The sequence below is a fragment of the Chaetura pelagica genome, unplaced genomic scaffold, assembly GCF_000747805.2.
Source record: "Chaetura pelagica isolate M959 unplaced genomic scaffold, ChaPel_1.0 scaffold114, whole genome shotgun sequence".
Classification (NCBI taxonomy): domain Eukaryota; kingdom Metazoa; phylum Chordata; class Aves; order Apodiformes; family Apodidae; genus Chaetura; species Chaetura pelagica.
The window spans coordinates 272903-284999 of record NW_009952968.1 but is presented as its reverse complement, the minus strand read 5'-3'; the positions used below and the strand labels follow the sequence as shown (position 1 = coordinate 284999).

At 45.9% G+C, this 12097-nt stretch overlaps 1 protein-coding gene across 1 annotated transcript in view; it reads left to right on the top strand.

The window, feature by feature from the left end:
- Positions 1-3694: 3694 nt before the first annotated feature.
- The window catches only part of DNAH1 (dynein, axonemal, heavy chain 1), a 40882-nt gene continuing 32479 nt past the window's right edge, over positions 3695-12097 (top strand). Inside the window, 8 exon segments of the mRNA XM_009995831.1 lie at positions 3695-3716; positions 3811-3830; positions 4425-4497; positions 6935-7109; positions 7489-7639; positions 8181-8313; positions 10278-10439; positions 10972-11224. Of these exon segments, the coding sequence (XP_009994133.1) occupies positions 3695-3716; positions 3811-3830; positions 4425-4497; positions 6935-7109; positions 7489-7639; positions 8181-8313; positions 10278-10439; positions 10972-11224 (989 nt within the window).

Sequence of the window (12097 nt, the reverse complement as noted above, 5' to 3'; positions counted from 1 at the left end):
CCCCGGCCCGGGACTTCGGGGTGTGAGGAGGAGCTCTGGGGGAGCAGAACCCGCTGGGCTGGAATGGCGGGGGTGGAAATGCCGGGGAGGTTCATGGGCGGTTGCACAGACGGATGAACGGACGGGTAGACGGGCAGGTGTGGGTTATAAGGAGACCTCTGGTGTTTTTCAAGACCCTGGAAATATCTTTGAGGAAGGTTTGGCTTCCTCACGCCGTCAGAAGGGGGGTGATCCCCCCGCCCCAGCTCAGGGCGCTTCGCGCTGCCCCAGCTCTGCAATTAGCACCGTTACCGCCCTTGGGTTGCTTTTCCTCCACCCCAGCGGCAACGGAGGCTGTTGTGCTGTATAAACAAAACAAATGCATTTGGAGTCACGGTCTAGATGCCGTGTGTGGTGTCTCCTGACACCCGCCGTGGCTGTAACCTGGCAGCGTGGGGTGTAACCCTGTTGTGAAGGCTCTGGCTGTAGTGAGAACAGTGTTTGCCTCCTGCTGTTCCCCCCCTGCGTCCTCAGGCTCCAGCGGTGGCTGCGTGGGGCTCTCCCATGGAGAAGGGAATGCATTTTAAAACCTAGAGGAAAATCAATTTTAAAACCTTGCAAATTGTTGGAGACAATGAGCTGCTATAAAACTCAAGATTGCTCTCAAGTTTTTAAAGTAGGAGATATTTGAAGTAGAGGATAATGCTTAAAGACATTTCTTGAGAGCTCATCACCTTGTCTAAGCTACATTATATGGCTAAAATTACAGGAAGGGTGGTGTAGTAGTTGGGGTTCTGGCTAATCTACAAATAAATAGATTTCAGATATCTGACTACTAGGTTTCAATCTGCCATTTTGCTTAGGAGTTAGATTATTTTTAAAGTACTTTTCTCTTTTTCTGTGGCTTTTTTTTTTTTCTGTTTTGAACCTTATTTGAAAGAAAAGAGTCCATTTTGTCAGAGCTTTGGATCAAAGAATTGAAATAGAGGCAACAGATCAAAAAGCTTGTAGCAGACATTGATCAAGATGCGTGGAAGTTTGACTTCTTGGATATGTAAAGCCTGGATTTACTGAGAAATTGTAATTGTAGTTTTGCCACAATGACACAGATGCTGTAGCTCATGTTGTGTCAGCAATGCCATTAGAATATGCTCTCATTTTTAACAGTTCGATTTAGCATAGTACAATGTACCTGGTATATCTAGGAAATGTGCTTTTCAGGTGTGAGAGTGCATGGCTGGTATTTCAGCAGTTGTGAAAAGATTTTTTCACAGCTTATTATAGATAAAGCTGGGATGGCTCCGTGCCAGGCAGACATTGGCTGTTGGAGAGCAGGGAGATACTCCTGGGTGCACAGGGGCAGCCGAGAGCAAAGGGTTATTTGGGATGAGTAGAGGATCTGCTTTCAGGAAGACATCTTATCTGCTTTTGATGAGCTGAACTCCTTTTTCCCCCACCTTTGAATCTCTCCTTGTTGAAGGGGAGCTCCAGCCCTCAGGAAAGTGCTCCCAATGGGAAGGGAGTGAAAGCTGTGAACATGGTGTGGTGGCCAGAGTGTGACATCGTTGGCAGCAGCCACCTTGTTTTGGTTCCAGGCAGAGATTGCCAGTCCTGCTAAATTGGGAGTGGGCTCAATCACCCACCCTACCCAAGGTGCAGATGAACCTTGCATTCTGGAGTTAGGGTTTTTTTTAAGTTTATGGGTTTAGGATTCTGGTCCTAAGAGGTGAAAGTACAGCAAAGTAATGTTGCCACCTCCAACCCTTGTTGCAGAAAAAGGATGCTCAGGTGACATATCAGGAGAGCCACTGCAGGGTCATTCCACCTTGCTGCTGTTCTCTTTGCTGGTGTGGCAGGCACAAAAGAGTCCAGCAGTGATTCATCAGGAATCCTTGGATTTTGGCTGATACCAATCAATCCTGCTGGGCTGCTAAAATAGATATGGCCAGAGCATAAAATAGCTAATAAAAACAAAATTCTCCATGGAAAATTCATTCTTCAGGGTATGAGGTTCCAGTTGCTGTGCCAAAGAGAAGCTGAGAGGAAAAAGATTGGAGATTTTCTAGCTTGAAGGAGGGGAGGGGGTATTATTGATCTTGTCTCCCAGGTCTCTCCAATCTGCTCGTTTACTCTATTTCACTTGAAGGATTCGCATCATGGTAACCTTGATTTATTATCTGATTTCTGTTTTGATTCAACTTCTCAAAATTGTGCACTGGCTTGAACCTGCAGTAATAAACCAGCACAGTTATTCCCTCTTATCTGCAGCATGCATGTCGTGCTTTCTGTGCTGTATGTACCCGAGTCATTCTTGCAGACAGACAGACAGCAAGGTGAAATGTAGAAAAAAAAATTGCCCTCTTTGATCAAGAGTGTAGGACAGGCAGAGTTTTCACTCCATTCAAGGGCAGAGCAGAGAGGGCATGGCAGGAAGGGATGCTGTGGTGTTTTCTCCATGAGACTCCAGACAGGTGTGTAGGCCACCAGCTGTGTGACCAGGCAAGGTCTTTCTAAGCTGTGGCAAGCTGTAGGACTCTGCAGCCTGTTGCAGGGGCTTGGCCTCCAGAAGTAAGCAAGGCAGATGTGGGGGTCCTAGCAAGGATGCAGGATGCAAACCATTAGTCAGGTAGGACTGGATGAGGAGTCTGGTTCTTGCCCTGAGCAGTACTTGATAAATAAGCCATATTGTACTGAGTGTAGCCTGGAGAGACACCGTGGGAAGCTTTGACTCCTAATTTATCAGAATAAACTACATGGTTATGTGTACATCATTACATCAGCTTGTCTGTAGAGGTTGGAGGGGCTTATGTCACTTTAGCTCTACTAATGAGTGACAGTAGTTAGCTCTGTGTTTAGACAAGCCTAAAATCAAGGGTTGCATTATTACTGTGCCAGAAGTCTGAGGGCTGCTCTTAATATTCCTCAGCGTGTGAAGGTTTTTATAAGATACAGCCATGGAGCTGTGATGTTTGCCTGGGCATGTGACTCCCAAGGTGGAAGAGGAGAAATTATTTGTGAGCTGAGATCACCAGCAAATATATCCCCTGCAGGAGGAGAAAGAGGGAAGCTTCTGGCTGTATTTGAATATTTGTTAGGCGATGCTTAAACATCTCTCCTGAATTATTTAAATGAGTCAGATTTTGCACCTGGGAGTAGCTGTGTTGGTGTCTAGGCTGTAGCCTGCTCCTACTGGAGTCAAGTGTGACAAGGTTTTTAAGGGATTTGGGTATAGCTAAAGAAGCACTTCTGTTGTAGTCCCAGTTTACTGAAATTCTCCTGAGAGCCTTTTGAATTCTGCCACAGATCTGGGAAGCCCCTGCTGCTTCAGGAAAGCAGCTTTTCATGCGTATAGTGCTGGCTTCCCCCCTCCAAAACCCATTTGTAATAATAAAGCACTCTCTTTGCCAGGGTGAGTGAGCCATGGAGTCAGCCCTCTGAGCCCAGGTCAGGAAGGCAGTGCTTGGTATCAAAGCAGGGGGTTGAACCTGCCTTGTTACCCCCTCATCTTCTTAGCAAGCCAACGACATTCCGCACAGTGGGAGGGTGTGGAGGAGCCTCAAAGATAGTGTTTAACTGGCTCAATGTCTTTCCACTCTAGCAAGCCCGGGGTTGCATCACAGTGTCCTTCTCCTAAGAAGATGGATGAAGCAAAGAAGGATTTGAGGAATTCTCTGGGAAGGGGCCCCAGCCCTTCTAATGCCAGCAAGGAGGCTTCATGCTGGGACTGCAGTGCAGAGGTGAGTTTGTTTCTTCCTGATTGCTGCAACCAGGGGTCAAAAAAATACTCAGCCTTTACACAGAAGACATTTTATGATGATGTTCTCACTCCAGAAGCCTCCAGCATCTTGAAGGTAAGTGCAAAGAGCAGTTCTCTTTTTACCATTGTCCTTCTAAAATTAAAAGACCTGTAGTACATCTGGTATGGTGAAATACAGCTTTTGCCTCAGGTCCTAGCCCTTCATTTTAGTTAGAGGCCTTTGTGCAAGACCTTGACCTTCAAAAAGTGAAGCCATAAAGCTCTTCCTGATCGTAGCTGTGCTGCCTTCCTCAATGTCCAGTGCTATCACTGTCAACATCATCATGTTGCTGGGATCTAGGTTGCCAGTGTGTCAGGGCAGGCATATGGTTATGACTGCAAGTTATATTTAGAAGAAAAACCTTGGTGACTTGCCTACCTCTTCAGCCCCCAGTCCACATTTTGAGCTGCTATCAGGCTGCACTCTGATGACAAATCCTCTGCCTCTCTGTGCTAGCTGAAGTTTCCAGGTATTTTTGCCTCTTTGAGCCTTTTCTCACCACTATTCGCAGTTTCAGCTTTGTCCTTAAAGCACTGGTAAAGTTGGTTCTACAGTCTCACTTTCTCTCTGGACCTCTATAACCCACCCTTTTGCTGCACCAGAACTGTGCTTTGTTATCTCTGACACTCCTCACATGTTGCCTTTCAGGATGTTTGTGCTGGCCCCTGTATGCACCACGCTTTGCTGAGACAGGCAGACCTGGAGGAGCACACCCCTAAAGGTAAATACACTGAGAGGGGACATGATGTGGTGGGAAATGGGGCCATAACTGTTAAGGTTGCTTGTAGTGCATGTGCTGGGAACTCAGCTGGTGACTCCGGGTCAGTGCACTGCTTTCATTCTCCTGTCAGTGCCAGGAATGGTGCTCAGCTGCTTGAATGTCCCATGAAAAGTGAATTTCATTTAGAGATGGAACAAAGTGATTGGGTGGTAAAACCATGGTCCCTTTTCTTCTGAATATATCCCCCCAGGGTTCAGGGTGGGCTGCATGGCTGCCTACAGGAGTTTGGATTCATGGGCCATATGTCGTGAGAGCACTAAATCTGCATATGTTATCATTTTGTTTGGAGCCAGCAATGCCCCTTCCTGTGAAAATGACACCTGCCCACGAGAGCTGTACTCAAGATCTGGATACCCATAGCCAAAATCATGCTCCTCCCTCATTTATTCATTCTGGGTCCAGCTGTGCCCCACAGTGACTTGTTCCCCCTAGATGCAAGGGGTCTTTGTGCATACAGAGCTGCTGGTCCCACCTGCTTACAAGAGCTGCTTGTATCAAGGATGCTCAAATATAGGAACAGAACATGGCTGAAAGATTGGCAGCACTCTCCTGGCCCCTGGAGCACTCCTGGGGATAGCGATCACAGGCTGGCAGCGGGTGGAGAGAACGTGTGTGTGAGAAGATTTTAATCTTAGAGAAAGATGGTAACTATATATACCACCTTCCTGTGCTTAGAAGTGACATTTATTTTCATGAGTGAGGACAAATGACTGCATCCTCAAGTGAATCTTGACAAGCTAGACTCATCCCTAACAAGTGGAGACAGATCTCTATTTATGATCTGCTGGTTCTTCAAGGGGGAAGAAGCTATAAAGCTGGAAATGTAAATGCAAATGAAACACTAAGTATTGACATAAATAGTTGATAGTGCACAAAGTGCCATGATGGATGGTGTCATGGATTTTGCAACAATGAAGTAACAAAATTGGAACAGCTGTGCTCCCTGACAACAGACACAAATCAGGGCCACTCTGTAAAGACCCCAAGCAAGAGAGAGGCATGAGGCTAAAGGTCCTGTAGCCAACCCTCTGCATCTTAGGGATTGCTTGTAGTTATTGTAAACATGCATGTTGGTATGGACAATGGAAATGTTTATGATCATGTTTATCCAGACTAGGAGTCCTTCCTAAGGGGTGGGGGGGGGGAGATTGAGAGAGAGGAGCCAGTTCAGTGACTTTTTCCTGTAGTGTCTAAGCAGATAATGTATAGCTATGGGGGTTATGTCAGGGGTCATTTAAGAAAGGAAAGGGAATGACCTCCTAGAGGACCCTTTCTGTACCTGATCATCCTGAAATGTGTCTGGCTTCAGCATTACTGGCTGCTCTGCACAATTTCTTTGAAATCAAGGGGTTGCATCCATGATTCAAGATGAAGCAGGGTGAAGGATTGGGTCCAAATGATGCACATGGAGCAGGGTGAAGGATTGGGTTCAAAGCCTGACATCCAAAATACCCACTTATGAGCCAGAAGCTTAAATTTCTTCCTAGTAGAGTGTGAAAGTTCGTAAAATGAAAAGCTCTCACTCTACTAAAATCCATTTTTAGCTCAATGCTTGGCTCTGTCTAGGGAATAATGCTTTTTAAAGCTTCCACACAATTACTTAATTTAGGATAAGCTCCAAATTCCCAGTTCATTTCTGTTCTATTATTTGTGACTTGTTTAGCAATATAAACAGTTTACATTTCCAAGAACTGGCTGAAAAATATACTTATTGTTTCATCCAAATTTCCCTTGAAAACTTTTGGCTAAATGATGAGATCGGTCACTGTTTAACTCCATTTTTCTCACACCACTGCTGATGTGAGTGGGTGGTTTGCTTGAGCAAAAACTGGGGAGAGGTTTGTCCCACCTAAGGTGTGAATAGGAACGTCAGCACATGAAGATGACCTGAGTGTTCATAAGCCTTCTATCACTGTCTTGACTGAGTTCTTCCCAAGCTACATCTGACTCTTGGTGTCAGGGCACCCCAGGGAGGCAGGGGAATCCCACCCCTTCCCGAGAGTGAGGGAAGCCTAGAAGTCTCATCAGTGACAAGAACTTGCCCATGTTCGTGTAAAGATTCTGTAGCAAAGATGGGAACAGAACAGAGCTCCTTATCAGGCAGGGCACTGACCTGGTTCTAAGATGCCTGACAGTATTTCTCAGTGGAGGCTTCTTCTGTGCCTCATTTTGATACTGAAAAACCATGATGACATATTGCAGTGAGGGGAAAAAAAGGTGTTCCTTTCAGTTTCCTGTTTCATGTCTGCTTGATCTCACTAATCTAGTGAGTTGACTTCTGCAGACAACCCAGGACACAGCACAGTCCTCCTGTTTATGTGAATGTAAAGCAGAGTGATGTCTGGTGCTTTCAAACATGTTTCTCTCTGTCTCTTAGTGACAACCTTGAAGATACCTGAGGGCTTTGGGAATATCCTGGATAAGCAAGTGATTGGACCAAGCACTGAGAACCTCACTGTATCTGATTTCCCAATACAGTCATTTAAGCCCAAAGTGCAGATTGCCTTCCAAAGGCTTCCAGGGCAGTGCCCTCGGGCAATCCATGTGGAGAGGTAAGTAACCAGGAAGTGCTTGGAGACATAATGGAGTGATCACAGCAGATTAGGGTGTTGATTTTTGCTTTCAAGAGATGACTTGTCAAAAATCTTTTAAAAAATAATATTGATTTAATTTTTTTCTTTTTTTTTTTTTAATATGCTTTATAATGTCCATAATATACTAGTACATGTATATGATCTATAAATTGGACTGGATGATCATTATGGGTCCCTTCCAATTGAACTGTTCTGTAAATTAAGAAATACACAAGTTTGCAGTGTGTGCTCAAAAACTTTTTTACTGATGGAGTGCATGATCCAAAAAGTGGAGTTACAGGCACGGGAGCCCTTCTAGGCACACTAAATGGTTTTCTCCCACTCTGATCCAAACCAGGACAAGAAGGCTGTATCTCACCTTTGATGTTGCTGAGCTCTTAGCCAGAGAGGGAATAGACTCCAATGAGCTGATGTCAAGGCACCATGATCCTCACAATACACCAACTGCTGAGGCAGGTCCCTTCTTTCCCATCTATCTCCCATTAGAGGTAAGAGAGCTTGTTGGGCACTTGTGATCTCGATCTCATTGCTTATACCACAGCATGTTTCTGACAATTGCAGGACAGCCATCATGGATACAGCAAGCAATAAAAAGGAAATGCTACAGAGCAGGTTTGGGCCCTGATTAATCTCTACAAGATGCTGAGCATCTTCTGCAGGATGCCCACAGCTTCCACCAAAACTAAGAGTCCTAGAGGGTGCTCCTCACTTGTCATTTTTCTGTCCAAAGAAAAGGTGTTGTCTCATGTTTTCTTCCAGATGCAGCAGTCAGTAGTATTTTTGCATGAGACCTCTCCAGGTAGTGTCTCTGCTCTCTAGGAAAGGAAAGGGCTAGAGGTACAGATATTGCTGTCTGGGAGAAGATTGTTTATCAAAGATCAGCACAGCTTTTGCATCTGGACTGTTTTTTGTTTCGGAGCGCATTTAGGAAGTGAACTGCACGTTAATTTTTCTTCCATTAAATTTTGTATCAGGTGTTTTCTTCTCTCTGAAGAAAGACTTAATTTCACTCCTGTCCTGGCTTTTTAGATATTTGATGATTACGACTATGACTGTCGAACTCCAGAAGACTGGATCTCACTGGGACTGGAGCCAGGATCTCATGATAGAAAGCCAGTGCCTGGAAGAGCACTCTTGCCTACAGATGATGTGCTGGGACATGGTAAAGCTTGAATGAGTTACTGCTCAAGTGAGGCAGCCTTAACAATTACATGCCCATTCAGCAGAACAGATCATGTAGATTCTGATGAATGCAGTTCTGAGTAGCATAAAAGCAACAACTCATTCTGATCAGGCTCAGGCAGACAGAGCAAGAGACCAACAGCTGTCAGTCCTGCCCTGGACTGACTGTTTCCACTTTTAAAAGTAGCCTCTGCCTTTGGCCCTCTTTCTTTGGCCTGGAAATCAGTGCAGTCAAAATTTTGCTTTATTGATGTGTAGGTATCATCAATGAGTGAGTTAGTTAGCTTGAACAGAGTAAATTCTGCTGGATGTCACTGTGAGTGCAGGATCAAAATCCAAATTCAGACTGCAGTGAAAATTCAAGTAGTCAATCTGGGGCAAAGTAAGTGATGTGGACTTGTGTTGTTTTCCTGTCACTTCTCAATGAGAAAGCATCACTAAGTACAGCTGTACTGGTGTCCAGTTGTGGCTGCAGCCTGCCTTAGCTTTAAAGCATAGGAACTGGCATGCATACTGACTGCAGCTCTGGGGCAGCTCTCCAGAAGCTTGGCTGTCTGCAAAGCCTAAGCATAAAACATCAGCTGTGGGGATTCTTGGGCAGCCAGCACATGATGGCTGAGTTCTGCTTGCAGCTGACTTGGGGAACACCACACCTGCTCACTGCCCCAGCTGAATGGACTGTTCTGTGCACCAGGTAGTTGGACCTGCTGGGCCCTGTGTGGGGATGAGACCACTGACATCCATACAGTGCATCCATACACTGTTACAAATTCCTATGGCTCAGCCCCATGGTTAACAGCATCCATTCTCAGCTTCAGTGAAACACTGAGCTGACCTGTATCTATATGGATTCTATGATATCAATATCATAGAATCATAGAATGATTACGGTTGGAAGGGACCTTAAAGATCATCAGGTTCCAACCTCCCTGCTCTGAGCAGGACACCTCCCACTAGACCAGGCTGCACAAGCCTCGTCCAATCTGGCCTTGAACACCTCCAGGGAGAGGGCTTCCACAACCTCCCTAGGCAACCTATTCCAGACCTTGCTACCCTGGTGGTGAAGAATTTCTTCCCAATGTCTAATATAAATCTGCTCTCTTTCAGTTTAAAACCATTACCCCTTGTCCTGTCACTGCCCTCTCTGGTAAAAAGTCCCTCCCCAGCTTTCCTATAGCCCCATCAGGCACTGGAAGGTGCTCTAAGGTCTCCCTGGAGCCTTCCCTTCTGCAGGCTGAACAGCCCTAACTCTCTCAGCCTGTCTTTGCAGCAGAGGTGCTCTGACCCTCTGATCACCTTCATGGCCCTTCTCAAACAGGTCTATATCTTTCTTATGCTGAGGGCTCCAGAGCTGTACACAGTACTCCAGGTATATAGAGATGCATCTGTCTGATTAGCACCTCCCAGCATTTAAGAGGATTCAACCATTTAAGAATTATATGCCCTGGGAATGACTCAGAACAGATTGAGGGATGCCTCTTTCCAGTGAAGACTGGTGTGGAGGGTGACACAGGGCTAGAGTAACTCATGGGAAAGGAGAATGAGATACCTATGGAGCCCATCTGGGCAATGAGGGGTCCTGGATCGAGGGGTGAAGGAACCAGGAGGCAGAGGGCTCCCCAGAAAAAGTGGGTGCAGGGGACCCAAATATGAGACTATGGCTGCAAAGAATGAGTCAGTGTGCCTGAAACAGGAGAATTGTCCACAGGGAACCCACAGAGGTAAGAGGAGGAAAATGAAGGTCTGTGCAAACAGTTGGAGATGCTAAATTGTAAAACCTAAATTCATTATTTAGTTGATCTTGGCAGAAATTATGGGAGACTGACCAAGATTCAAACTAGTAAATTAATTTGACTGTAGCCTCACCGCTCTAATCAGGGAAGTCCATGAGCTGTAGCCTCCAGGAGAATAGACTAAGCCTGTTTTAATCCTTGATTTTCTCAGAGGACCCCAAAAGCCATAATTTATTCTACGAGTGGATTGATGTTGGTGTTTTGGATTATGACAAGAACACAGAGCTCTACTTGGTCCATAAAACGGATAAGAATGGGCATGTGCGGGATGAAGAAGGGAGACCCATTCTCAATGGAGGAGTAACTCCAGAAGGTATGTTTTAAGTAAGGCCTTTTAGGACCTTGCATATACTCTGAGAGCCAGTTCATTTACCCTGGTCCTGTGTAGAGATGGGAAAGACATCAAGAAGTAATTTAATTCTTCTCCCTGTTACCACTCTTGACATGTGTCTGTTTAACCTGTCCTGAAAAACCTCCAGGCAAGAGAACTCCACACCTTAATTTGACAATCTGTTTGAGGCCTTCCCTTTGGAGATACCTTTCTTTTCTCTGTCTTCCACCTTTCCTGCTTTCAAGACAAGTTAAATAATGGTCTTTTAGGCCAATGCCATTTTGAGGGGGTATGTTGACAGATAAAAATGAAATAGCCCCCTTGTGATGGGTTTGGAGATGCTGCTAGATCCATGCTCCTTCTGTCTTGCAGTCCTCAGCTTTGGTCCCTCATTTGGATCTCCAGCGAACCCACCTAATTATACTCTCCACCAAAAAGCTGCTGCCAGCATCGTAAGCCATTCTGAGTTTTGTGTTCCCTGCAGACTCCTGTAAGCTTCACTTTCCTTTCCCAGGAAGAGCCCCTTTGTTGTCACGTCAGTACTGGGTGCCCCGCGTTCGCCTGTTCTTTCTGGCCGAGGATCCCCGGGTGTTTGCACGGCGGGTGGTTTCTGCCAACAACCTGCGCAGGAAGGCGGAGGCGCTGATCCGGTACCAGCTGTACCTGGACTGTATGCCCACCCAGGGGGTAACCAGCATCAGTGAGGAGAGCCTGCAGAGAATTCAGATGTTGGCTATGAATAATCCCCAACTGGAGGAAGAGGAGAGGTAAAGTCTCAAGTACATGTCCAGAGGATCAGCCTTTGGTTCATTAACATTGTAGGACTTAACAGGGCTACAAAACAAGTGGCAATGGAGGTAGATCTTGAGCACCCAACTCACAGACTGTGCATCTCATCTACCTTTCAGCTTGTGCACATGCACACCACCCTCTGGCTTGGAGTGTCATCAGAAGTAGGTAGGACAAGAGCCCCAGGGAGTATAGGAAGGATGATCTGTCAGTGCCCCCAAATGAAGTAGATGTATGTCATATGTAGATCCACTGAGCCATGCTAACATCTGCAGTTAAGTGGCCTTCAACAGCAGGAAGATTGGACAAAAATGGTGTGGCTGACCTTGCTGTCTCCCTGTGGATTCAGGGAACAGACCAGTCATAGCTGAATTGATCTGTGGACCACCAGCTGTCTCCGGAGAGTTGGTTGTTGTCTGCTGGTGACTCTTCTACCTACTAACAGCTGCTAAAATCAAAAGAAGATCTGCACAGCACGAAGCAAGCAGAACAGGAGATCTTCACCTGGATATAATCGAATGTCTCTTTGAGATGCAGCTCATATCAGGAAAGCATTTTAAGAGTCCCTGGGCTGATGAATCATGAGCCACTGGTGGTGTCGCTGGGAATCAGCCATGACTGATTGCCCTGCTCAGAGACAGGAAGGTGTGAAGGGCTGCATGGTCTGCCAGCCTAAACTAGACAGTAGGAGAATAATTAGTATCTGTTTGTGAGCAGAAATATAGGTATAAAGAAAAGTACTGCCTGCTTGACGTGAAAGATGATAATTTTCTGGGGCAAACAGAGCAGAGTTTCAGCACTTAGACACATGTTTTGGCTGAGGAGACTGTGATTTCAAGAGGTGTTCAGCA